A 24,605-nucleotide genomic window follows, 5' to 3' on the forward strand; every position below is an offset into this window, starting at 1 on the left:
TGAAAGAAGTCAAATCTCCATTTTAATGTAGTCAAAGAAGTTAAATGAAGAGATAGCAAAACCCCTTCTCCTGTTATTTCAAGGTACACCTGTACATACAATGAATAGATGAAATTAGCATTTTCCTTTTAGCATTCACTTTGAAAATGTTCAAGTTCTTGTGCTTGTCAAATTTCAAGTTTACAAGTCGGCCTACTGTGGCCCTATTAGCCTCCGATTAGACTGTTGATTTTCTGGTTCAATTCTTCTCCAGGTACATCAAAGCTCTTGAAACAATTAGGAAGTTGAGAACAGAACAGGTAATAAGCATTGCATTCTTAAACATTCACTCTTTCTGTCTATTGTCTCTGCATCTTTGTCTCTGAGTTAAAACAAAATGGCTTTGTCTCTGTCTCTTGATCTCTTTCTCTCTTTTTCTGTCTTTGTCTCTTGTCCATATGGTTTATCTTTCCCCATGCATGCACCTCAAATATATATCACTCATATGTGAATCAATCAGTTCCATTACATTTGCTCTGGTGATAATTGGTCCACTCTAAATTCCACACACTAATAGTTTTCTCTACCCTAAACCTAGCATAAAACCCTAATTCAACCCCAACCCTAACCCTACATCCTGGAGCAACTCTTGCAGGAGCAGTTGTTGTGTCACCATATCAATCATCTTCTTGCCACAAATTTGCAGCCACTTCAAAATATTCTCACTGTTTTGAGTAATGTTGAAACACTAGTCTTGTAGAATAGCATGTGGCATGCACTCAAAGATTCCTTCATCCCAGAGATAACCCATGTTGATTTTCGCAAAATACATATCAAAATGTCTCTACTCCCAAATTAAAAAGAATGTTCTCTTTTTTTGTCATTTTTGTCTCGCCTGCATAGCAGAGCGAGACTGAAGGCTTCGCTTTTCTGATGGCGGAGTCATCAACATTGAAATGTTAACCAAGGTTAAATTTTTTAAATGTCATCATAAAGTATATGGACCTAGTTAATGAAACTTTGACATAAGGGTAATGAAGTATTACTGAACATCCTGCCTGCGTTTCGGGTCACATTACCAAGGTCAAACATCATTTAGGGTCAATGAACTTACTGTAGACCATGTTGGGGAAATCACTATCGAAATCTTAACCAAGGTTTAGTTTTTGGATTGTCATCATAACTTTGAAATTTTATGGATCTAGTTCATGTAACTTGGACAGTAGAGCAACCATGTATCCCTGAATATTTATGTGCGAGTTTCAGGTCACATGACCAAGGTCAATAGGGTCAATGAACTTTGGCCATGTTAGGGTTATTTGAGGAATTGTCATAACTTTGATATTTTATGGATATATTTCATGAAACTTGGACATAAGAGCAACCATGTATCCCTGAATATCACGTGCAAGTTTCAGGTTAAATGGCCAAGGTCAAAGGTCACTTAGGGTCAATGAACTTTGGCCATGTTGGGTTATTTGAGGAATTGTCATCATAACTTTGAAATTTTAGGGATATAGTTCATGAAACTGGGACATAAGAGCAACCATGTATCCATGAATATCACTTGCGAGTTTCAGGTCACATGACCAAGGTCAAAGGTAATTTAGGGTCAACAAACTTTGGTAATGCTGGGGGTATTTGTGGAATTGTCATAACTTTAAAAGTCTATGGGTCTAGTTCATGAAACTTGGTGATAAGAGCAGCAGTGTACCCCTGAATACCCTGTATGCATTACAGGAACATGGCCAAGATCAAAGGTCATTTAAAGGTCAATGAACTCTTGCCGTGTTGGGAGTGTGTGTTGAATTGGCATCATAACTAAGGAAGTTTATGGATCTAGATCATGAAACATCGACATAAGGATAATCAAGTATGAATGATTGTATTGCACATGTCTTAGGTCACATGATCATGGTCAAAGGTCATTTTGGGTCAATGGGCATAATATCTTATCATATTTGTGTTTTCTTCTGTGAATAATATTTATTAGCTATTTTTAAAGGATGCACTGCTGTTATATCGCATTGCGTAATGCAGGCGTGACTGCCAGAGGCATTCCACTTGTTATTTATTTGCAATTATATTTTTTTAATTCATCAATCAGTTTTTATGTTTCAATTGCTGATATTTTACTTTATTTGTCATATTAAAATGATTTGTCACTTATCAGTAACAATTTGTAGTCCTCTTATTCGTTCCATTAATGTGAAACTGTTGCATTGTCATCCTTTTAATTTTCAATTGATTATTTGCTCTTGCTTTGGATTTGTATGTATACTAGCCACTCTGTTTTCCTATATTTTATTCAGAATAGTCAAATTCGGGAGTACATCGCAGAGACAAGACATCTTAAAGACTGGAGGGAAAAAGCAAAACAGGTTAGTCAGCAATTCCAGTTTGCTCTTCTTTTTTTAGAATGATGAAATTGAATTTGAATAACAATTACATTAAAATTAAATTTTAAAAAATTCTCACCTTTGGGGAATGTGATTGTTTGGAGAGAATATTGCACCTACTATTTACTGAGATTTTGTTTTTTATGCACTAGTTTAGTGTACATGTATGGTGTAAAAACTTGTTGCAGAAGTTGTTTCACATTGAGAGTGCAGAGGTCAAAGGTCACAGCTTATTTTGTTTTCAAATTGGTTTCCAAACAATTGAGTGTGCCAGTGATTTTAGTTTCTCTTGGTGTTTACTGCACATGCAGATGACACTAATATAAGTGAAAAAAGGGGTAAAAAGATGTTAACCATTTGTTATGACTAAGTTTTTAAAATGCTGAACAAAGAAATATGAATAGCTGAACTGAGTGTGGAAAGTAAGGGCACCATTGTCATATTGGCCCATCTAATTCCTAGTTTAATAGTGATAATATTGATGATAAAAAAGCGCATTATGATAATAATCCATGCAATGTTAATACAATGAAATGCATTGCACTTATCCTAGCCTACTTTAACTGCTCATGTTTTGAGAAGTCGAATAATATGTCCATTTATATAATGCAGTCACTATTTGCATTTACTCAAGTGCAATTTGATACTTGGTATCATACACCATAAAATAAACATGATAACAATAGACATGTTTAGTAATAATTATTTATGGATTTTTGTTCATATATTTTTTTATATAAAGCTATCCAGAGACTTGGATGACAAGAAGGCTAGATTAGCAGCAGCTGAAGAATCGGTCACTAAAATCAACGGTCAGTTGAGACCCGTTGAGGTAATGTAATCTTATTCTTCCCCTAGTATGCATGCATATTGGTAGCAAGTGGGTTGCATGCTTTGCTTTTTTATCGATCTCTTGTCCAGGCATCTGAGGGCGAGTAGAAGGAGATAAGCGTCATATCGGTCTGCACAGCAACAATATTTCATAATGTTAATGAAGATAAGACTGCACTGGGCATGCGTTCCCAGGCTTCTGCCCTTATGTTAACATAACATTGGCAAAACTCTGAGCTCCTTATCTAAACATGACACAAAAGATGATTTTTGTTCTCGATGTCTGATTGGTTTGAAATAACGATATTGACTGGCTCATCTTTTTGGGAACATCAAATTTATTGCCCTTAAAAAACCCATAATTTCTATAAACTTGGGTCAATATGACTCAGTTATAGGCAATATATTTGATGTTCGCCTCAAGGCCAGTCAGTCAATATATTACTTTGAGACAATAACATTCGTTTTATCTTTCTAGATATTTGCTTGGTGTCATACAATGTTGCTGTCTAATTTATTATATAGGGACAGTGATTTTCCGTTTCAAAATATTGCCTTTTCTGTTTCAGAAAATCTCAAATTCTGCTTCAGCTTGTCAGAAAACGGAAATTCCGTTTCCCCATAGACTTTGTACACACAGAAAAGTGACAATTCCGTTAACACATTGAATAGCAAATATCACAACGCGTACGCTCGCACTGGTCAAAATTTTTATCTGCCTGTACCAACAACACAACAGAATCAGTTCTAATCGGATCTATGCAGGTGCATTAAATGATATTTCAAACACATTTAGCATGCATACATCCTCGCCTTTCACATTATTAGAATTATTTTACGGTGAAATTAAATTTCATCGATAATTTGGGGTTTTTTTTGGACATCGTTATCACCAGTCAACGACTTTCGCCAATCCGCCATCTTGGATTTTAAGACCATGATATCGTGCTGTTACATCTTCAAACGTATAGTGCAGCAACACAGGACTGTGTTGTTGGAGCATGTGTGCATGTAAGCTCAACCCGGCTGGCCGGGTACCGGTACGGTATACAGGGTATAATCGAGTGCAGTCACGATGTGTGAATTGCTATGATTGTAGCGAAGTGAGATCGTGTTTTCTGGGGTTTTGCGGCCATTTAATATTCTCATTTTGTTGTGATTTTGGACTAATTTCTGTTGCTATTCTGTGTATTTTGAGGGAAAATACGTTTTCCCTGATTTTCCGTTTGAAATGCCACTTTCCTGTTCGAAAAGGCCCTTTCTGTGATTTCCGTCCATTTTACGCGATTGCGGAAAATCACTGTCCCTAATTATACATTACCCATTTAAAGAAAAAAAGGAGTGCAATATTACAATGTTCAACTCTGCAACGCCATTACCCCTATGCCAATGTGCGAAATAGACAACACGCACAATAAGCTCTACAGTGCAACACGCAATGATGAATATGACATCATAAAGAGTTACATGTAAGTCCCATCAATCAAGGACTGAAATGATTTCTATTTCAATTTTTTGTTTAAACTATTAAAATGCTTTGCTGTTGTCATGGAAAATGTTGTATGTATGATAATAATTGATTTTTTTTGTGGTATATCAGATATATTCACCAGCATGAATACTGCACTTATCTTCAACTTGTGCAATATTCCTACTGATGCATGTGATATATTTGGTATCCCATTCTGAGCCATCCAATATATTTTAACTATATTCTTGCCTCTCCTTGTTGTAGGAACAATATGATGATCTGGTCAGAAAGTCCCACCAGATTACTAAGCTGGCTAATGAAGTTGGTAAGAGAATGATAATAATAATAATAATAATAATAATGATAATAAATAATAAATGATAATAATAGATGTTTACATAGTGTCTATACCTAGAAATATTCTATTCTGAGGCCCACAAGAAAATAAAAAGAATAACAGATTTTGAATGAGTGTCATTGTACGAAGAATCCTTCACGAACTCCATGATTGGCCTTTCATAACTGACCACGAAAATCGTTCAACTGATTAATAAAATTGCCTTAACTGCTCTAATAGGAACTAGTATGATCTTATGCGATCTGATACGATTACTTCACGATTAAGACCAACCATTTAAATGGTGGCGCAAATCATGACGGTGGAAACTAAGTTTTAATATTTCCCATTTAGCGCCGTAGAAAAGGACTGATCCCTTTTGAAAAGTGGCCTTACCCTGAAGATTTTAATATTTAGTTGCTGAGGTGTTGTTAATCAGTGAATGAAACAGAATAACATTAATTGCATTCATGTGAGTATTGTAACCAAGTATTTTGTCATTGAAAATATTTCTGGATATTTATTAATAGCTAATTTAGACCATGATTTATCATACATTTTAAAGTTATAAAGAAATATATTAAAAATGATTTTGGTCGAAATTTTGTATTTGAAAATGGTATGCAGATGTAAAATTAATATTTGTTCACAGCTAATTTATATCATTATTCAGTATTGGTTTTGATGTTGAAGCATATTAAAAATGATTTTGGAAAAAAAAATGTAAAGTTTTATGGAAAATGGTTTACAGATGCACAAAACAAAGAAAAGTATGTCCTTGTTTTTTTTTTTTCAAAGTCTAGGTAGGCAGGACAACAAGAATTTCAAAATGTGTTTGTTGTCCCCAAGAATGATATCAAAAAATTTCTTAATATCTAATTTGTCATGTGAAACCACTTAAAACTTACGTAAAATTCATTTAAACTGCAAAAAACAGCAATTTCATAGCACCAACATGGGTCGAAAAAGTCATAGACATCGCGGGTCCCTGTTAATGCACTGTCCTTACTATCGATAGTTTAAACGATCACGATGTGCTCGCTAAATGCGCGCGCCCGTCGGCGTCTGCTAGCCGTCCTCTGCTGTGACTCTCAATTAGCCCCGCATGTGCGATTTTTAGTCAGATCGTCCCATATGCTGTTTTTCATGTTAGTACATAGATGCGTGCGCGTTTTTTGCGGACGCAAATCATGTACCCATCTCCGTCGTCTGCTACGGCTCTCTATATCAGTCCCAACTTGTGAAATGTGTTTTCTGGTGTATTTTCATTTGGTCTACATGCAATTTGCCCACTTGTCATTTGGTCTAATGCCAAATGGGCTAAACCCATTTGGTCTACTAAATTGCCATTTGGTCTACACTTGGTCTAATTCTCATTTAGTGAAATGTCCAGTTGGTCTAATTTCAGCATAACCTACATAATTGTATATTTTTTTACTTTGTCAAATACTGGTACATAAAATTGGCTTTATATCATGCAGTTCCACATTGTAAATATGTATATTCATTTGGTTCACATGCAATTTGCCCACTTCTCATTTAGTCTAATGCCGAATGGGCTTAACCCATTTGGTCTACACTTGGTCTAATTCTCATTTTGTGAAATGTCCAGTTGGTCTTATTTCAGCACATCCTAGGCTACTTAATTATATTTTTTTAACTTATATACATATATTTTAGTCTTTATATATATACCAAATGGGCTTTACCCATTTGGTTTTAAAAAAATTCTAATTGCCATTTGGTCTACACTTTGTCTAATTTACATTTGGTCTACACTACACTTGATCTATTTTTAAGTCCAGTCCAGGGTCTAATTTCAACATGACCTACATCATTATGATTTTATACTTTGTGAAATATATATTTTTTTCTTTATATAATTTCATTTCACCTTATAGTTTTAGCAGTGGTTTCCAAATAAATAATACTTGAACAGTGGCATAATCATGATAATGGAGCCAAAAGTTTTGAAAGATGTATCGGGTAAATTTATAAAGTTGTAAGCAGAAGCAAACAACAAAAATATGTTGAAGCGGGGGGGGGGGGGGGGGGGCGGTGTTAATTAATTTCCTTTTATTTTCCAATGCCAGATCAATCTTTGTTTTTGCTTGCTAAATTTTTTAAAAATGATATGTTCTGTTCTCTCTACAATTTTTACTAATGATCCTTTTTTTACTTATTTTTTTTCAGACACATTCGCACCCGAACCGACTCTACAAGGGAAGAGAAGGAATTATTGAACCCCTTGAGAATATACAGGTCAAGGGCTGTAATAGTATACAGGGGCACTTCCTGGGAGTTTAATTTCATTTTAATTATGTGTTTTCAGGATTTTTTTTTAGGATATCTAACATTGCAGTGAAAATTATTGCCCCTGCTGATAGTTTTTCAGCTGTGCATGCCCCTCCTTAATTTCAGTGAATAAGGTGTGGCACTGCCCTCTTTGATTCATTTTGAATTTTAATGGGCTCCAAAATGCAGTAATTTATAAATGATAGCATAATCTTATTTTGATAAAGCATTTTACTTAACGGGGGGGGGGGGGGGTGAATTTGACTACTAAACCAGCCCCCCCATGTCAAGGATTAAATTTTTGGAAAAAAATGCATATATAAAATAGATATAGTTATTGCATATCAGAATATTTTTTCTTGATGTTTTCTCAATAACTCTAAGCTGTTATTGATGAATTCTTTCTTGAAACAAAAATAAGCAATTTATCCAAACATGTCAGTTTCATTTTGTAGACATATGCATTGAATTTACCAATTCAGAATATAAGGTATGCAATCTTTCATAAATGTTGATTTTTATCACTGGTGGATCTGGGGGAGGGCACATCTAGCTCAACCCCCCCCCCCCCCCTTTGAGAGCTACTGTCAAGATGTAATGAAAATATGCACTTTTCATCAAAGAATGCCCCCCCCCCCCCCCGTAAGGCCCTTTTTTGCTTGACAAATTTTCATCCTGAAAATGTGCCCCCCCCCCCGGATAAATCCTGGATCCACCACCCCTGGTTTTGATTAAGTTTACATGTATTTTCATTTTGAAAAAAAAAAATCATAGAGATTTATAAACAGCATGATTTACACTGAGCATTTCATACACTTTGTGCAGAAGAAATATTATCTTGAGAAATTTGGTTATTAAGTTATGGAAGATATCTTTTGGAAATGAAATTACTTTATTGCAGTTATGTCTTACATTGTATTGTCATTTTACTTGATAGAAATTCATTACTTTTTATAACCATGACAGTGTTATAAATTCATATTTGCTAAATTGTAATAATCATTTTGATGTTCCTTCATCTTCATGAAAGTATGAATTCTAGTCATCTGCTTCAGTCTGCCCAATGAAATGGTTACAAAGGGCCTAAGCATCCCTTGTCATTTTTCAATAATTAGTTAAGTCAGTAGTCAAGTAAGGGGTCAGACAGTTTGGCTGTATTATATTTGTTTGTATTACTAGTGTCAATTTACTAAACTTTTTCTGCTTGTGATTGAACCACCAAATTGCCAGATAGTACCATTTTGTTGGGCAGACATTAATATTGACTAGAGGACTTACTTTCCAAACCAACCTAAAGATAATATGATACTTCATGTATTACAGGGGTATATTGCCTCCATTCCATTGTTGGGATGTATGCTATGGGCTGGGTAATGTCATCTAACTTGTCCTGGAATAATCATTCTCTATAACAAGTTCACAGACAAACGGAGATTCAATTTCTGCAACTCTCAGTTGAATATCAACATTCCTGGCATTGGTGGGGGAAGCCAAAAATTTTAGGGGGGAACCGCCAAAATCTTTTGACCCCCCCCAAAAAAAAAAGATAGTGACCATATAATATCTTGGGGGGGGACACAGGAAACAAAATTGAAAATTGACAAGCCAAAAAAAATTAAAAAATAAGGTTATCAACAAAAAATTGAGGGGGATGGAATCGTCCCCTCCCCACCTCAAATTTAGGGGGATACTTCCCCCCCCCACTTCCGCCGCCTATGATTCCTGGTGCTTGGAGATCTGTGAAAGGCATGCTATAACATCCACTTAAATTCCATTTCCTTTCATGTTTTTTCCTCTTCTTAGTGAGCATCTCCAAGTGTTCATATTTTTTTCAGTGTCCTTTTTTAGATTTATCAAACTCAGTTTTATTACCTGATAAAATTCTATCCCAAGAATTGAACACTTTGATCAAATTTGGAAGTTCAACTTAATGTTAAAGGAGAATGAAACCATTGGAACAAGATAGCTTGTGTGAAAACAGAAAAATCAAAGAAAGAGATCAACAAAAGTTTGAGAAAAATCGGACAAATAATGAGAAAGTTATGAGCATTTGAATATTGCGATCACTATTGCTATGGAGATAGCAAATTGGCAAAGCGACAAAGATGTGTGATGTCACTTGTGAACAACTCTCCCCATTACTTTAGTATATATTTTACTTGAATTGCCTCTTTTATCACATCTATCCATAGATCATGTGTTCTTTCTACACGAGGGCATGTAATACATATTTTTTAAGAATACATCATGGATAGTTTAAGATGGATAGATAAGAGTTTGTATCATCATAAGAAAAAGCAAAAAGAGATATTTTGAGGGTATTTTATAGTCCACCAAAGGGAAAGTTGTTCATCAGTGACATCACACATCCTTGTCGCATTGCCAATGGGAGGATATCCATAGCATTAGTGATTGCAATATTCAAATGCTCATATCTTTCTCATTATTTGTCTGATTTTTCTCAAAGATTCTTTATTCTTATTCTTTGATTTTTCTGTTTCTACACAAGCCTATTTGTTCCAAAGGTTTCATTCCCCTTTAAATAAACTGACAATATATAACTGAAAATATATAATAAAAGGCAAAATAATAATTATGAGAAAAATAATAAAGAAAAACAGTTACTCAAATCAAATTCACTCAAAACCATACACTAATGTACTCTCCTCAAAAATCAGTTCTCACTTTGAGGTATTGATCATTCATTCAGTCAATAAAATAATAAAAACAGAGACAGGAGGTCCTCCTCAAAATAAACACAAACACAGTGTCTCACATACACACTACACATTAAGAGTAAAATCAGTTTGTATCTTTCGTGGGATTTGTTTTTATGTAAATCTGGATTCTTCTTGTTAGTAGGGCCTTAGGTCACTCTGACTTGAACTTAAAACTTCCAATCTCAAGAAGGCAAGATATCTCAGTAGATAGTCATTGTCAAGATGTTTAGGAGTTCAATCTGGTGGTGAGGTTATTCATGATGGCATCTGATATTCTGGCAGAAAGAATGAGAAATAAAAAAGTGCATAAATACAATTATTTATTTTTTCAATGCAAATTAAATTAACGAGTCATTCAAGATAGTGTGTATTTTTTAGGGGGGGGGGGGGGGGGGTGATGGCATGACAAGTTTTTAGTCCTTGAAATTATTTTTATCTTCATTTTTTTCCACTTTGTATTACCATTTATTCAAAAATTGCAATAAACATATTAATAAATGAGTTTTAATCTAGTTGGCAAAAGAAAAACCAGTGGCGGCGGCAGTGCAAAGAAAAGGCCAGTAAAAGGCAGTAAAGCACTGTGTCTGAGTGACTGACACCACGGCACCGACAGTGAGGTGAATGTTCATTTTCCAGTGCATGCACATTATTGCCCCATCATATTCACTCGTTTTCAGAAAATATTTAGTTATTCCTCATATGACCATGATTATCTCCTTCATGTCATTACTCTGGTGTTTATTCATGATTTTAAATTCAGGAAATCATTTAGCAAACAAAGAAAACAAAGCATTTCTTGACTGTGATTCCGTGTGATTCAAGTTCTATTTCATTTCTGTGTATCACACGTACGCACGTACGTGACGTAATCTTGATCTCTAATCTGCTAATTGTTATGTTAATTAATCATCCCGTGCGCGCGATCAAAATGGCTCGAAATTCGACCAAATTCAAGGGCAGCTCAGCTTGTAAACCTCACTGAGAAGGGCTTCCACAGCCCTTGCGATTCCCCGCGCTGCAATTTAACTGCAAGACACAGAAAGGAAATCAATTCAAGTTTCACAATCAACGGAAAATCCAGAACCCTTCGAGACCCATTTTGCAAGAAATACAACTAAATAAGGTAAGAATTGAGAGCAACTCACGACACTTTTGACTTACCGACACTTTCATGGTTATTTTTGGAAGATTTCATGGAATTTGGGGCACGAAAATGACTTCGGTAGCTCGCGAAAGTCCTATGCATTACGATGACATATTTTTCATCGCACGGGAGGACAATCACAAAGAGAAAATATCATATTCATCCGCGCTGACAGGGGCTTAATTTTGACGATATCGCATCGCTATGCGATTTCACCCATTGACAAGCGGACGAAACTTACGTACAAATTTTGAGCACTTCCGCGACAGCGCCATCTAGTGACTACGGCCGTGCCTAGTCTAGGTGTTATATTTTTCACCATCTATATCAATTTTTCGCAATTGGAAAATTAAAGAGATTGGTGGTTTAGTACAAAGCATTTATAACTAGTAACAAGATTATTATTATTATTATGGAGTTCACTGATATGAATTGTGAACAGCCACCCCAAAACAACAATAAGTCGCCAGGAAAGGTTCTCTGTAAAAAGCAGGGAACAAAGTAGCTTGGTCTTCGAAGAGCCAAAAATAACAAATTAGCTTGTTTATTAGAAGAATAACTCTTCTTTTATATGCTGTTGAATTTTTAAGTTGTAAAGTTGTTAAATAAAACAATATACAAGAGTTTCTTTGCCACAAGCTTTTCTTGACTGTTTTTGCAGACTGCGTGGAAGTTTTAAGAATTTGTTTCTTCTTTGTGAAGTTGACAGTTTCTACAGTCAATCCAGTACTTGAGGAGGTTATTGTTGATCAATTTCGACAAGTTATATATCATTTTAAAGCTTAGGGTGTGCTTATTCAAACTCAATGAAAAATCTGAAAATTCATTTAGGGGGACTTACATGTACTCGCTGTTAGTTTTAGGGTGGCTAATCATAATTTTTCCCTTAATTTTTTTTTTCACTTTCTTTGTCTGACCAGCCAAGTACCAAGGAGAGAAAGACCAGCTGATAAAGAGCATGAGGAATGTAGAAGGGCGTCTTGAAAACATCTTCCAAGGTAACCATGGAAACATGTTCTGTTGTTTTGACTTATTGCCATGAAGTCACGTTGAGAACTGGGTTCCGCAGCACAGGGTTTAGCGATTCATTGTATGTGTGATTTTGTGTGATTAATTGTACTTATATGGGGGCATCATGGTCTAGTGGTTACAACTCGCGTCTTTCAATCAGAGCGACTTAGGTTTGAACCCCAACCATGGCGTGTTTTCCTTCAGCAAGTATTTGATCCATGTTGTACTGCACTCAACCCAGTTGAGGTGAATGGGTACCTGGCAGGATTAATTCCTTGAACGGACCAAGCGCCTTTATCAGCTGGAGCCAGGGTAATATACATGTATAGTGCTCCATTGAATAGGCAACTAGATAATCAGGACCTCATTAAAGAGAAATACCAGTAGTTGCAGTAAACACTGATTTCATGAGAAAGTCTGTAAAACCAGGCTTAATTGTCAGTATATCATCGAGGATCTAGATCTGGTACAGTTACATAAACTGAACTTTGTGAAATCTTGAAATCTACGCTGAAAAACGTTCACACTGAAGATCACCAACACAGAAAGGCACACGTGGGACAGTGTATAATTATTGCTGGAATAAAGACCCGACAGAAGTGACAGAATCCGTGCTTATTTTGCTTATTTCTCAGCAATTACACAATTTCTTCCAGAATCCTTTGGCACATATTTTTTATTCATACAAACAAACACTTGGGTGGTAATTATATTAGATTCTGTAAAAAGTCTATTTGAGATCGTTACCAAAACTGGAATTTATCTTTAATGCTATATATGCAATCAATTGTAAAAAGTTCTATAATTGCTGAGCTTTCCATAAATTATTGCTTGCTAGATAGACAGACAGACAGACAGACAGACAGATAGATAGATAGATAGACAGACAGATAGATAGATAGATAGATAGATAGATACTCTACGTAGATGGATAGGTTCATAGATACGTAGATGGATGGATGAATATTTAACTTGGACCCAAAACAAAAAAAAAAAATTCAACAAGTAAATGTAAACATTTCTTTTCTTTTGCTAGGTTCTGTGGATGAATTAAGAAGGATCTACAGCGCTCATAAGAGTAAGATCACTGAGAAAGAACATCAACTTCAAGAGGTAATACTCATTCCTACATGTAATTGACATTACAGTCATGGCTGTCAGCACAGTGCTATAAACTCGCTTTTAAATTTCGGATAATGAAGAACTTGAGGCCTTTGATCAGATTTTATACATCAAATTGGCAACAGCTTTAGTTTACTCTCACTGCTGCTTTTCGTAATGAAATTAATTTGACTCTAGTAACAAAATGTTGATGAAGTTGGTGCTTCACAATTAGATGTCAATTTGAAGATACAGAAACAGCAATTTTCATGTTGCCATTTGAGGGATATGAGTGGGTATCTTCTAGATTTTTAAATTTATTTGTTTATTTATTTATTCATTTGTTTATTTTTTTAATTTCATTTTTGGCAAAAAGGAATATGAGAAATTACAAATAAAAGAAAATTGAAATACTCATCGACCAGTGGCAAGGAATAGCCAAAAGGAAACTAGTTCCTATTATTAAAAGGTTCTCCCATCACCGGTTGATAGTTTACAAACATAATTAAAAAGGTTAAAATTTATAAAAATAAATACATATAGTTTTAAATGTCATCAAAACACATTTAGATATACAAAGATTTATGTGAAAAATATTGATACACTATGAAAATACTTATATGTTAGAAATATTCTATTCATTCCCCCCCCTTGCCCCATGTATTTAAACATCGTTCTTGAGCCTAACCACAAAATGAGGTTACCCTTTTTAAATATCCCCCCCTCCTTAGTAAAGTTTTTATTGTATACACAAATTGGTCATTTTGTACCAATTTAATTTAAAAAACCACTCTTCCCTAGTGGGCTATTCAAACATTGGTTACAAATTTAGAAAATAATATCTGATCTTGCAGAATGTTATCCTTGTTGTTTTTTGGCAGAATATTTCATTGTTTGTTTTCACAGAATGAGAATAAGAAGATGAGACTTGCGCAGTCGGCTCAGAGAATAGCCAATGAGAAGTCCCAGCTTCTCGTTAAGCAAGGAGTCCTCAAACAAGAAGCACAGGTAAAAATATTTATTTATAACATGATTATTTTTGTTCTGTTGCTGGTTAATTGAGATTAGGCTTTAGTTTTTGCATTGGCCTGAACTCAGATTTAAATTAAACCCTGGTTTAAAGTTGTGGTTTAACTATGGAGAGCCAATCGGAGCACAAATCCCTACTAGTACACATTTAATTTATTAACTCATACATGTATGGCACCCAAATCATCTGGGAATGATAACTGAAGTATTTTTCTTCATCACGAAAGCAAAATGAAACAAAATAATAAACGTAAGAAATATACAATATAAGCAGAATCATTGAATTTCTGGCTCCCCATGATTTTAGCACAGAGTTAGACCATGGTCTAAGTTAAACCTGACTTCAGAAAACAGGCCAAGGTCTTTATCATGTTTTGCTTGAATTGAGTGTGTACAGATCCATATCAATCAGATATGAGAAATTTGCGCCTGGGACCGACCTTTAACGTCGTCATCCAAGAGACCTGAATAGAGCTCGCTTCTCAAAACTTTATGTTGATTCAATTTGTAACTTTCCATGGTCGCTTGCCACAATTTGGCTTATTTAATAATCAAGCTTTTCAAAATTTTCTTGATCGGATTACTGAGTTTCAAGAAATAGCAAAACCAACATCCTGAGAAGTTATGATGAACAATACACAAATAAAATGTGAAAATAGGCCAAATATGTCTGTTCATATACATGTATGTATTTAGACTATTTGTTGAAAAAAACTGTTCTACTCTTCATATATAAATTGCTCACTCATCCACTCACCACATGGTCTACATGTACCTTCATTTCATCTAATGCCATTCCGTCCATCAACATTTTGTCTAACAACCGTTTGGTCTAATAAAGTAATAACCATTTGATCCAATCATCACTTCGTCTAATCACCAGTTTGTCTAATATCCATTTTATTTTCATTCATTTCACCCAATTAACACTTATTCCAATTAGACCAAATGGTATATTGGCTAATGAAAATGGCTATTTGAACAACTGATTATTAGACGAAATGGTGAGTGGACGTAATGGCAATGAGACCATGTGGATAGTGGACGAACTGATGGTAGACCAACTGAAATTAGACGAGTTGGTAATTGGACAAATGGGCATTAGACCAATTAAAAATAAACTGTTGGAAATGGCCCTGCCTTCAGAAATAGACAGATATCATTCAGAAATCATGACTGATATGTTAGATGATCACAAAGAATTGACTCCATGATCCCTGTCAAATGATTAGCTTTGATTGATTTGTGTAGGCATCACTGGCGTACCTAGGATTTTCCAAAGGGGGGGGGCAATTTTTTTTTAGGATCATTCGTCCGCGAAAAAATTTGACAAGCAAAAAAAAAATTTCTAAAAGAGGTCTTCAACCAAAAATCAAGGATATCTTACCAGAAAAAAAATTGACAAGCAAAGAAAGAAAAAAAAAGGGTCTTCAGGTTGATTTGGGGGCAGGGATGCGTCCCCTGCTAGGTACGCTAGTGGTAGGCATGTGTGATAACCGCTTTGTGAAGCAGGGCGAGTGATGCATTTGTATCATCAAGATTTGATTGCACAGGTTCCTTTTCATTCCTTGTCTGCAGCAACAACAAGAGATGATCCGTCGGCGAGACCAGCGATTGCGTAACCTAGCGAACCAGCTCCACCTGCCCGGTTACAGCGAGGCAGGCGAGGTCACCAGGGCGGATGAGTTCATAGAGGAGACCAAGGTTTGGATGGAGGCGCTGAGGGCGGAAAGTCAGAGGATCAAGACTCAACATGAAGAGAAGGAGATGGGGGTCGAGAGGCAGTCGCAGGATCTTAGAGATACCTTCACCCGTCTAGAAACAACCATCAAGAGCAAAATGGCTACCATTGTAAGTAGGCGTGAGACACTGAATTTATTTTGAAAAACTTTTAAGGGTGAAAAAATGCACTGGCAGTAAAAAAATATGTACCCTAAGTAACGGTGTATTAACCGCCCCTTTTTCTCGGCGGGATAGAAGCAAAAGTTGGGGGTGCGGTTTATACACGGTGACGGGTCCGAGCCAGCCCGCCGTAATCCCTCCCGTACATGTCTGCCAGTTCACAACACATCGGGTGGCCGGGCGTAGCCGCCCAGGCAATGTCGTTTAGAGGGGTATGAGCCGCGGGTAATGGAAAGCGATTATTACAATATTAATTAAATGTTGTCCATAACAAACGCACCCACCTTCATGACACTAATTTTGACTTTATTCTCGATTCAAAGTAGTGAAGTTCCCTGGCTAATTTAAAAGAGACGCCAAGCATACTCGGTAATATTTTGTCACCGCTGAGCGAGAGTTGAGTGAGCTTAGAGATTGCGTTGTAATGTGGTTATAGTGCGACTTAAGCTGGCGCTATTCAAAGTCCCGTTTCGCGCCAGCTTTTTTTCCTTCCTGTTTGCTTTTCATAAGATACCATGTAAACCACGCACGAGAGAGACGGCACGAAGCCGTAAAAAACAACAGGAAAAAATGTCAATTTCTTTGTTTCTCGAACCTTCCTGTAATCCCGTATCCAAAATTCATGCTAAGACATCAAATTTCTGAGAAGTGATTGTGAGGTTGTGATGCAAGAAATGTGAATGTTTCTTCCTCCTACGCTGGGAAAGACACAGATCATAATTTGATAAGATGTACTGGCATGACTGGTACATCGTAGTTTGCAATGTAATGGCAGTGCTGTGTGTGTGTACACTGTGACTGTGAGGTGAGTGAGTGTGTAAGTTGCCAATATTGTCGGGACCGTTCTTTCTTTCTAACATTTGTAGATGAATTGATCAAGAACAGCAGATTTCCGCATACCGGTAATCTCTTTGGATACTTTGAAATCTTAAAAACTTAGATTTTGTTTCTTCGTACCTCAAATATGCATGTAAATGTGAGAGGAATTTTTTTTTTTAGTCCAAAGTTGGGGGTGCGGTTAATACACCGTTACTTACGGTAACCCAAAAATCTTTAAAATGAAGGTTGATTTTCACCCTATTATCATTGATCTAGATCTTGGACAATAACATGAACTTATCTTTGTGGAATCATGAAATCTTAGCTGAAAACCGACAACACTTATGATTACTAACACAGAAAAGCATATGTGGGACAGTCTATAATAATAAATGATAATGGATATTTAGAGGCGCTAAAAACAAAAAGTACCATTGCGCGTACAATGTGTGAATAATAATTCAACATTTGCAATAATAACCACAATATTCAAGATAAAAGGGGAAATTAATTATTGAGGAAAAAGGTATGTCTTAAAGGAAACCAACACCCAAGAAGAGAAGTAATCTTATTGGAAAGAGTAAAATGAGAGAAACAATTTTTTAAAAAAGTTCATCAAAATCGGTTAAGAAATAAGCAAGTTATGGAAATTTGAAAACTCTTGTTGCACTTTTTATGGCCATCCTCAAATTGGCAAATGTGCTTCAAAATGGCTGATTTTGTGGACAACTCTCCATTTGTTTTGTACACAAATTTTCAGATTTTCCTCATTATCTTTCAAATTGCATCTTGCCTCCTTCTGAGCACAACATATGTCATGTGAAAATATAATCCACACCATATATGTCAAGGTCAGGAGGAGATAATGTGAAATATGTGAAATAAAGGGGAAAATTTGAAAATATTGTCCACAAAATCAGCCAATTTGAAGCACGTTTGCCAATTTGAGGATCCACATAGTAAGTACAACAAGACTTTTTAATCGTCCATAACTTGCTTATTTCATAACCGATTTTGATGAAACTTTTTTTAAATTGTTCTTCTCATTTTACTCTTTCCAATAAGATTGCTTCTCTTCTTGGGTTTTGGTTTCCTTTAAGGGTGGATTTAAAGGCAAGAATACTGGAAGCATTTCTTATTGGAAGAGTGATGGCATTCCAAGTCTTGGCAGCTGCTACAGCAAAACGTCTATTAATATTACTTGGAAAAATGCCTAATATATGATGGAATTCTGTGTTTTGCTCATTCTCAGCAATTACACATTTTCTTCTGGAGCCATTTGTCACATATTTTTTTATAAATACATAAGAACACTTCTATCCTCTGTATCTGTCTGTTTCTTTCCTGATCCCTTTCCTTTTCTTTCTATCTCCCCCCTTTCTCATACACACTTTTTCTTTATTCAGAGAGATAATTCCACTAAGCTACGAGAGATCAAGGGGGAGCTGAGCACCATGGGAGAGAGCTCCCAGCGACTCAGGGAACTCGAGAATGACAAGAAAAGAGCTGTAGGTTCATCTAAACACTTGTATATGGTTCTCTGTCATTCAATATGTTAAGTGTTTTGCTTATCTTAAGTTAATTAAATTATTGTTTCCTATTTACCTTTTAAGGATTGTAATATGGAGGGGAAAAAATTACAAGATCATAAGGAGCCCTGGAAAATCTTCATTCATTGCAATGTTAAAGCTTATCCAACGTTGCAGATTTAAGTAGCCTCCAAAAATGAAAAGATATATATTTTTTGCCTGATATAGAATACGTGCAATATAAAATACACAATTACTATTGTTGTTGTTAGTATTGTTATTATTGTTGTTGTTATTTGTATTATTGTTATGATTGTTGTTGTTGTCATGATAAAAGAGATATGAAGGATTTGCTCCTCTCAAAATACTCTTTATGATACTTCTGCAAAGTACACTTCATAATTTAGGTGTAAAATATTATGTCTTATGTAAGATGCAACATTTCCTATTTTTTATATGAAGATGTTATAGGGGCATATATATTTTGTGTCGACTTATTCATTTGTGTTTCTGTTACTATGGATTTCGATGCATCCATTAGCAATAATCTATGTAGCATTCCTAACATAACAAGTGACTCGACCCACAGCCTATATCTGAGAAATAGGCCGACTGAATAGAAGTTGGGATACCTTGGGCCCGTAACACAAAGCTTATCAATCATTATAGAACATTTTTTAACAATTGATAACATTGACTACAACGAACAATCAATCATGAAAATCAAACGTAAGATCAATTGCCAATCTTTGTGTTACGGGCCCCTTGCTTTGCCTTTCAGGAAAGTGAGCTGAGTCAGGTTGAGGGGAGTTTGAATGATGATGTCATTAGACAAGAGATTGATTCCCTACAGAGAGAAGCAAGGCAGTATGACAAAAGGATGTCGGAGCTCACGTAAGTAATATTAAAGCCATTCTTCCACTGCAACTTTGAACAGTGCCGCCACAAGACCGAAATTGGAAACTACCTTGTGGCAACCATGCATCCCTATCAAGGAGATGTTTCACAAAAACTTGACTTTGACTAGAAATCGCACTTGAATTCCAGGGCCCCATCCTTCAAAGAGTTGCGATCGATCCAGTCAACCACAACTATGGAAAGCCAACAATGTCAACATTACAATTGCATGTTTGTTCAAAATATTTTCTAAATATGCTATATTTTCATTCGTTCATTGTGCATCTCTTTGTTTTCCAAGTGACAAAGGAAAATTTTTACAATGATGGATTTCATATAGTTGAGGATGATGGGATTGATCGCAAGTTTTTGTTAGACAGGGCCCAGTCGTGTGTAGTGTATAATTCACCACCGCATTGGTCTGATGATGCCAAGAGGACAGGCATGACTGTGCATTAATCAATGAGATTGTGCGCTTGATATCATGTAAGTCACACATGAATCTTTGTGAAAACCACCCCCCTCAATGCAATATAGAGAATTCTTACACCTGTAACAGTGCATCCTACATCATCTCACTGTAAATTGGGTTTAAACAAATGGTACTTATCGATAAAGTTTGTGGTTCACTTGTGCATGAGATGCGCTCACTGTGCAGTCTTGATAAAACTTTCATGCAGTCTGCAAAAACCTGTGTCAGAGAAACTCTGTTATCTTGTTTTCTATTCAAATTTACAACTGGCAGAAAAAAGCTGCTGAAAACTGCTTATGTAATAAAAGAGAGCCAGTGGGGTAAATTAGAGAGTCAAAAGGGGCCTAAGCTTTCGATCCTAGCAAAATCTTCTTTGGAGGCAAAGTTTTAACGGTATAAAGGAGAAAACTTACTCTTTCAGATAAGCTTTTTTTTTTTTTTTTTTTTGCTTTGGCTATTCATGGAGAGCCTTCCATGGTGACTTATTGTTGGTTTGGGGGTTGCTGGTCATATGTAGTTGCATCACATGTGATCAATGTCTGTGAAGTGTTTGTGGAACCCCCTTATAGACAGAAATGCTTGTTATTCATTTGTCTCCAACAGTATTAAGCACTTGCCACCGCTGTGTGATAAGTGACTGCTCTGAAAATAATCATAGGCAGTCTTGGAGAGATTTGAACCTTCGACCTCTGGCTTACTAGACCAGCCTCTTAGACCACTCGACTAAGAATCTCTTGGAAAACCCATTGCAATAAATCGTACTACTACCTATATATCTAGTCTTGCAAAATTCTCGGCTTTTGGGAAAAGGGCCCCTGCTTTCTTTTTCACTGAATCTTGGAATAAAAATACTTGTCATTTTTTTCAACAGGAATGAATTAACTACCATCTCTTCACAGTCACAAGCCAGAGCAAAGCTTGAGATATTGCAGAAAGATAAAAACGTCAAAGAAGATCAAATAAAGAGACTGTAAGTTTCATGTAAAATTTAATAATGATGTTTCATTGATGCCATTGCAATCAAGACATTTCTGACTTAATTAAAGAATTTCACCTGTTTCATTTATTAATATGATTCTAGATGAACTGCTTTTAATGTGATTTTAAGGCCTATTGTCATATTTTAATTTTGTGTACTTATTATCTTTTCCAAACTTAGATTAAAGAGTATTGATACTCGGACCCCTATATGTATAAATGCCTGTACATGTAGACCTCGGATATTATGCTTAATTCTCTCTCGATCAGTGAAATACTTGTATTTTCATTGTTCCATTTTTGATCGGTGATATCATTGTAAACCTTCGGACCTACCTTTTTGCAAACTTGTTACAAATCTCAAGATTCATGTCGGGTTGATTGTTTGTGTGGCCTGAGATGAAGGGTCACCTATTGAAATCAACCTTGCTTTTCATCATGTATTCTTGTTTGTTTCCTAACAGGAGAGGAAAGCATGAAGAAGAGATGCTTCATCTTCTTAATCACTTCCCGTCGGAGAATATCAGAACAAAGCTCTCAAATTATCTGGTGTAAGATGTTCATTCATTTTCTTAAAATTATTATTTAGTAGTGAAATCGGTGGAGCTTTAAATCACAGTCAGCAGCATTTTGTGTAAAGCTTATTTGTAACTCTTGAAAAACAGTGAAGTTTGTCCATTTTAGATTTCTCTATAGGGATTTATAGATTTGAATTTTTTTTTTAAATATCAAATGTGTTTTTAATCATTGTTCATACTACAGTCAAGTAAAAAAAAATGAAAATGCCATATTAGCTCTTCATCATAATTAAAGAAGAAAGGGAATATTTGTAATTACTTTAAGAAAACTGTCATCTTGTCCACATCTGCAATGATCACTGTGTAATAGAATCCTTAGGATTTGGTGATACGATTAAAGATATATACCAGTCAATGGTAACATTCTCAAAATGACTCCAAACAGAATCAAATAAAATTACCACCTTAGTGTGTGTATGTTAAAATAAAAATATGTGCCAAAATGAATGGGTCTGGAAGAAAATGCATATTTTTTAAATGAGTAAAATAAGCACAAATCCCATCAAATATTGGTTATTTTTCCAAACAATATTAATATGCTGTCCCACATATGCTTTTCTGTGTTAGTAATCATCTGAATTATTGGTTTTGAACTTAGGTTTCAGGGTTTCACAAAGATAAGTTTGCATTACTGTATCAGATCTAGAAATATTATAATATGGTGACAATTAACCTTGATTTAAAATTCTTTCTCATGAAATAATTTTTGCTGCTACTACATGTAATTTCTTTTACCTTTTAATTCCAGTGCAAAGACTGATGAAGTGAAGAGATGCAATAATAAACTTCAGCAAGCAAGGATGAATCTATCAGCCAAGGAAGCTAACAGAAACTCAATCATGTAAGTTGCAGAGATTGAAACTGTTGTTTCCAGTATTTCATCCTTTTTTTTAAATAAAAATACTTTCGGTTTCATGATTTTTTTTCTTCTCAAAATCGTCTTATACTTGTACATTTATCTCGCAGGAGAGTTGAAAATAGTCTCTTTACATCCAAAATCCAGGGTTTTTTTTAAACCCTCAAAATCCTGAAATTGTATGTATGGGGTTGGCATCCCTGAAGTCTAGTGTTAAGTATTGTTGTTATTATCATTGATTGTTTATGCATGTGTGTTTATTATTGTTATTGATATACATAATAAGTACTAGTAATTATAATTACTTATGATTATACTTACTTATAAAATGCCTCTTTATTAGAAGTCTCTAATTGATCTGTAATAAATGCTGAATACTTTTAGCTGAGCTATATGCACTTTTTTTTAAGGAATGTATGTTGTTATTATTAATTGTTTTATCGTTAATGCCTGTGTGTCTTAGGGACCATCTGAAGAGGAAAGAAGGTGATTTGAGAACCAACGAAGATCAGTTGATGTCAGTTTGTGGGACGCAAGATATCGACGACTCAATACAGCAAGTCACTCAATCGATCAACAGTCTCCAAAAGTGAGTTTGTGGCGCTTTCCCGCTTCCATCTTGATGTTGAGTTTTGAGAGAATGAAGACAAGGCAGTTGTCATGATGAGCCAATGAAAGATAAAGAGAAGGAGGGTTATGATGATGATGGTGTTGATGGTGGTGGTGGTGGTGATGATGATGATTATGATGATGGTGGTGATACTGGTGATGGTCTTAACCCTAAATAGACTGGGCTATTTCGACGCCTAAGAAGACTGGGGGGGGCTGATTCAGCCCCCCCTTATCATCTCGGCCGTCAATCGTGCGATCGCGACGAAAATTGGCACACGCGTTACCCATGGCATTATCTACAAAACTATAACATCAAATTCTGCAAAAAATCTCATGTCTCATTAATTATGCTAATTTATGCGTAAAATCATAAGTTTGCTCTAATTAAATAAATAATGCCCCTGAAATGCTAATTTTTGTTTCACATACTCTAGATAGGCATCTGATCAAATTGATTTAAAAAAAAATTTAAAATCACATTTATTTTCTTATGTATTCTATTGTTTTCTAAATTTCTTATGTATTTGTTTGTTTTTCGACTTTTTTTTTATTGTTTTTTCAATGGAAATTGTCGTGGACTTTATTTTGACCATAAACAAGATAAAATTAATTGATTTTAAGCAGTAAAAGGAAAAATAATGATACATTTATAATTTTGGCTAAGAACACTATTTGCATTGGATTTGTACACAAATTCACGTTTTTGAGTAATTTTGGGTCTGCATGCACTTACGAAATGTTGCGTAATTTTGGAACCGCATACCTGGGGGTCACAATTTTGGTCTCAAAAGTTGCGCGAGACTTGAAATTAAAAAGTCAACGAGCGACGTGGTCAAAAATTTTCGCGTGGCGGATTTATCGTGAAAAATTTCGAGGGGGGGGGCTGAATCAGCCCCCCCCCAGTCTTTTTAGGGTTAATGATGATGGCGTGGGCGTCATTGTAGAGGATTATCTTTTGTCTTTCTGGGGGATGCAACAATTAAATGTCTGATTCCCGTAAATGATACTGATGACAATTGTAATAATGATAATAATATTTAGGATAAAGATATTTATAATGATGAGGATGTGATTGTGATATTGATAGCCATGATATATGTCTAGATGATAGGCACAATGATAGGCTAAAACTCAATAAAATTGAAAATCCTGCAGTTCTTTTCATAGTTTCCACCATGTTTTCTGCTGATTCTCATTATTCCAGCGAGCGTGGAGCACTGACTGGCAGTAAGCATTTATTTGATCGATACATCCAATCCCTGCAACGATCGGAGGCACTCTGTCCTCTCTGCCACCGTGGCTTTGACTCGGGAGAAGAAGTTCAGGAACTCATTCAAGAGGTATAGGGACTGTTTCACACAGCAGCCTGTTACTGACCAAAATGTTCTGAGCCAATCAGATCCAAGGATTTCAGTAGCTCATAACAGTTGTCACTTTAAAATCATTGACCATTTGCTTCATGAAATTCTTTTGTGGTCATAGGCACTCTGTCCTCTTTGTCATTTCATAAAACATTTTTATCAGTGATTCTCACTTGATGATTTGTTCTGGACCAATCAGATGCAAGGATTTCAGTAGCTTATAACAATAGTCAGTAAATATCACTGACTATTTGCTTCTTGAAATGCTTCAACGGTCTTTCGCA

General features: G+C 35.6%; 1 protein-coding gene across 1 annotated transcript in view; it reads left to right on the forward strand.

Moving 5' to 3' along the window:
• The window catches only part of LOC121414022 (DNA repair protein RAD50-like), a 64,879-nt gene that overhangs the window by 12,623 nt on the left and 27,651 nt on the right, over positions 1–24,605 (forward strand). The window contains exons 8-22 of the mRNA XM_041607065.1: positions 254–299; positions 2,292–2,360; positions 3,121–3,210; positions 4,945–5,005; positions 12,097–12,174; positions 13,224–13,300; positions 14,195–14,296; positions 15,896–16,168; positions 18,445–18,546; positions 19,349–19,461; positions 20,808–20,906; positions 21,379–21,465; positions 22,241–22,333; positions 22,812–22,937; positions 24,165–24,300. Coding sequence (XP_041462999.1) covers positions 254–299; positions 2,292–2,360; positions 3,121–3,210; positions 4,945–5,005; positions 12,097–12,174; positions 13,224–13,300; positions 14,195–14,296; positions 15,896–16,168; positions 18,445–18,546; positions 19,349–19,461; positions 20,808–20,906; positions 21,379–21,465; positions 22,241–22,333; positions 22,812–22,937; positions 24,165–24,300 — 1,552 coding nt within the window. The remainder of the gene's footprint in view (positions 1–253; positions 300–2,291; positions 2,361–3,120; positions 3,211–4,944; positions 5,006–12,096; positions 12,175–13,223; positions 13,301–14,194; positions 14,297–15,895; positions 16,169–18,444; positions 18,547–19,348; positions 19,462–20,807; positions 20,907–21,378; positions 21,466–22,240; positions 22,334–22,811; positions 22,938–24,164; positions 24,301–24,605) is intronic.

Source organism: Lytechinus variegatus, chromosome 1, assembly GCF_018143015.1.
Source record: "Lytechinus variegatus isolate NC3 chromosome 1, Lvar_3.0, whole genome shotgun sequence".
NCBI classification, from domain to species: Eukaryota; Metazoa; Echinodermata; class Echinoidea; order Temnopleuroida; family Toxopneustidae; genus Lytechinus; species Lytechinus variegatus.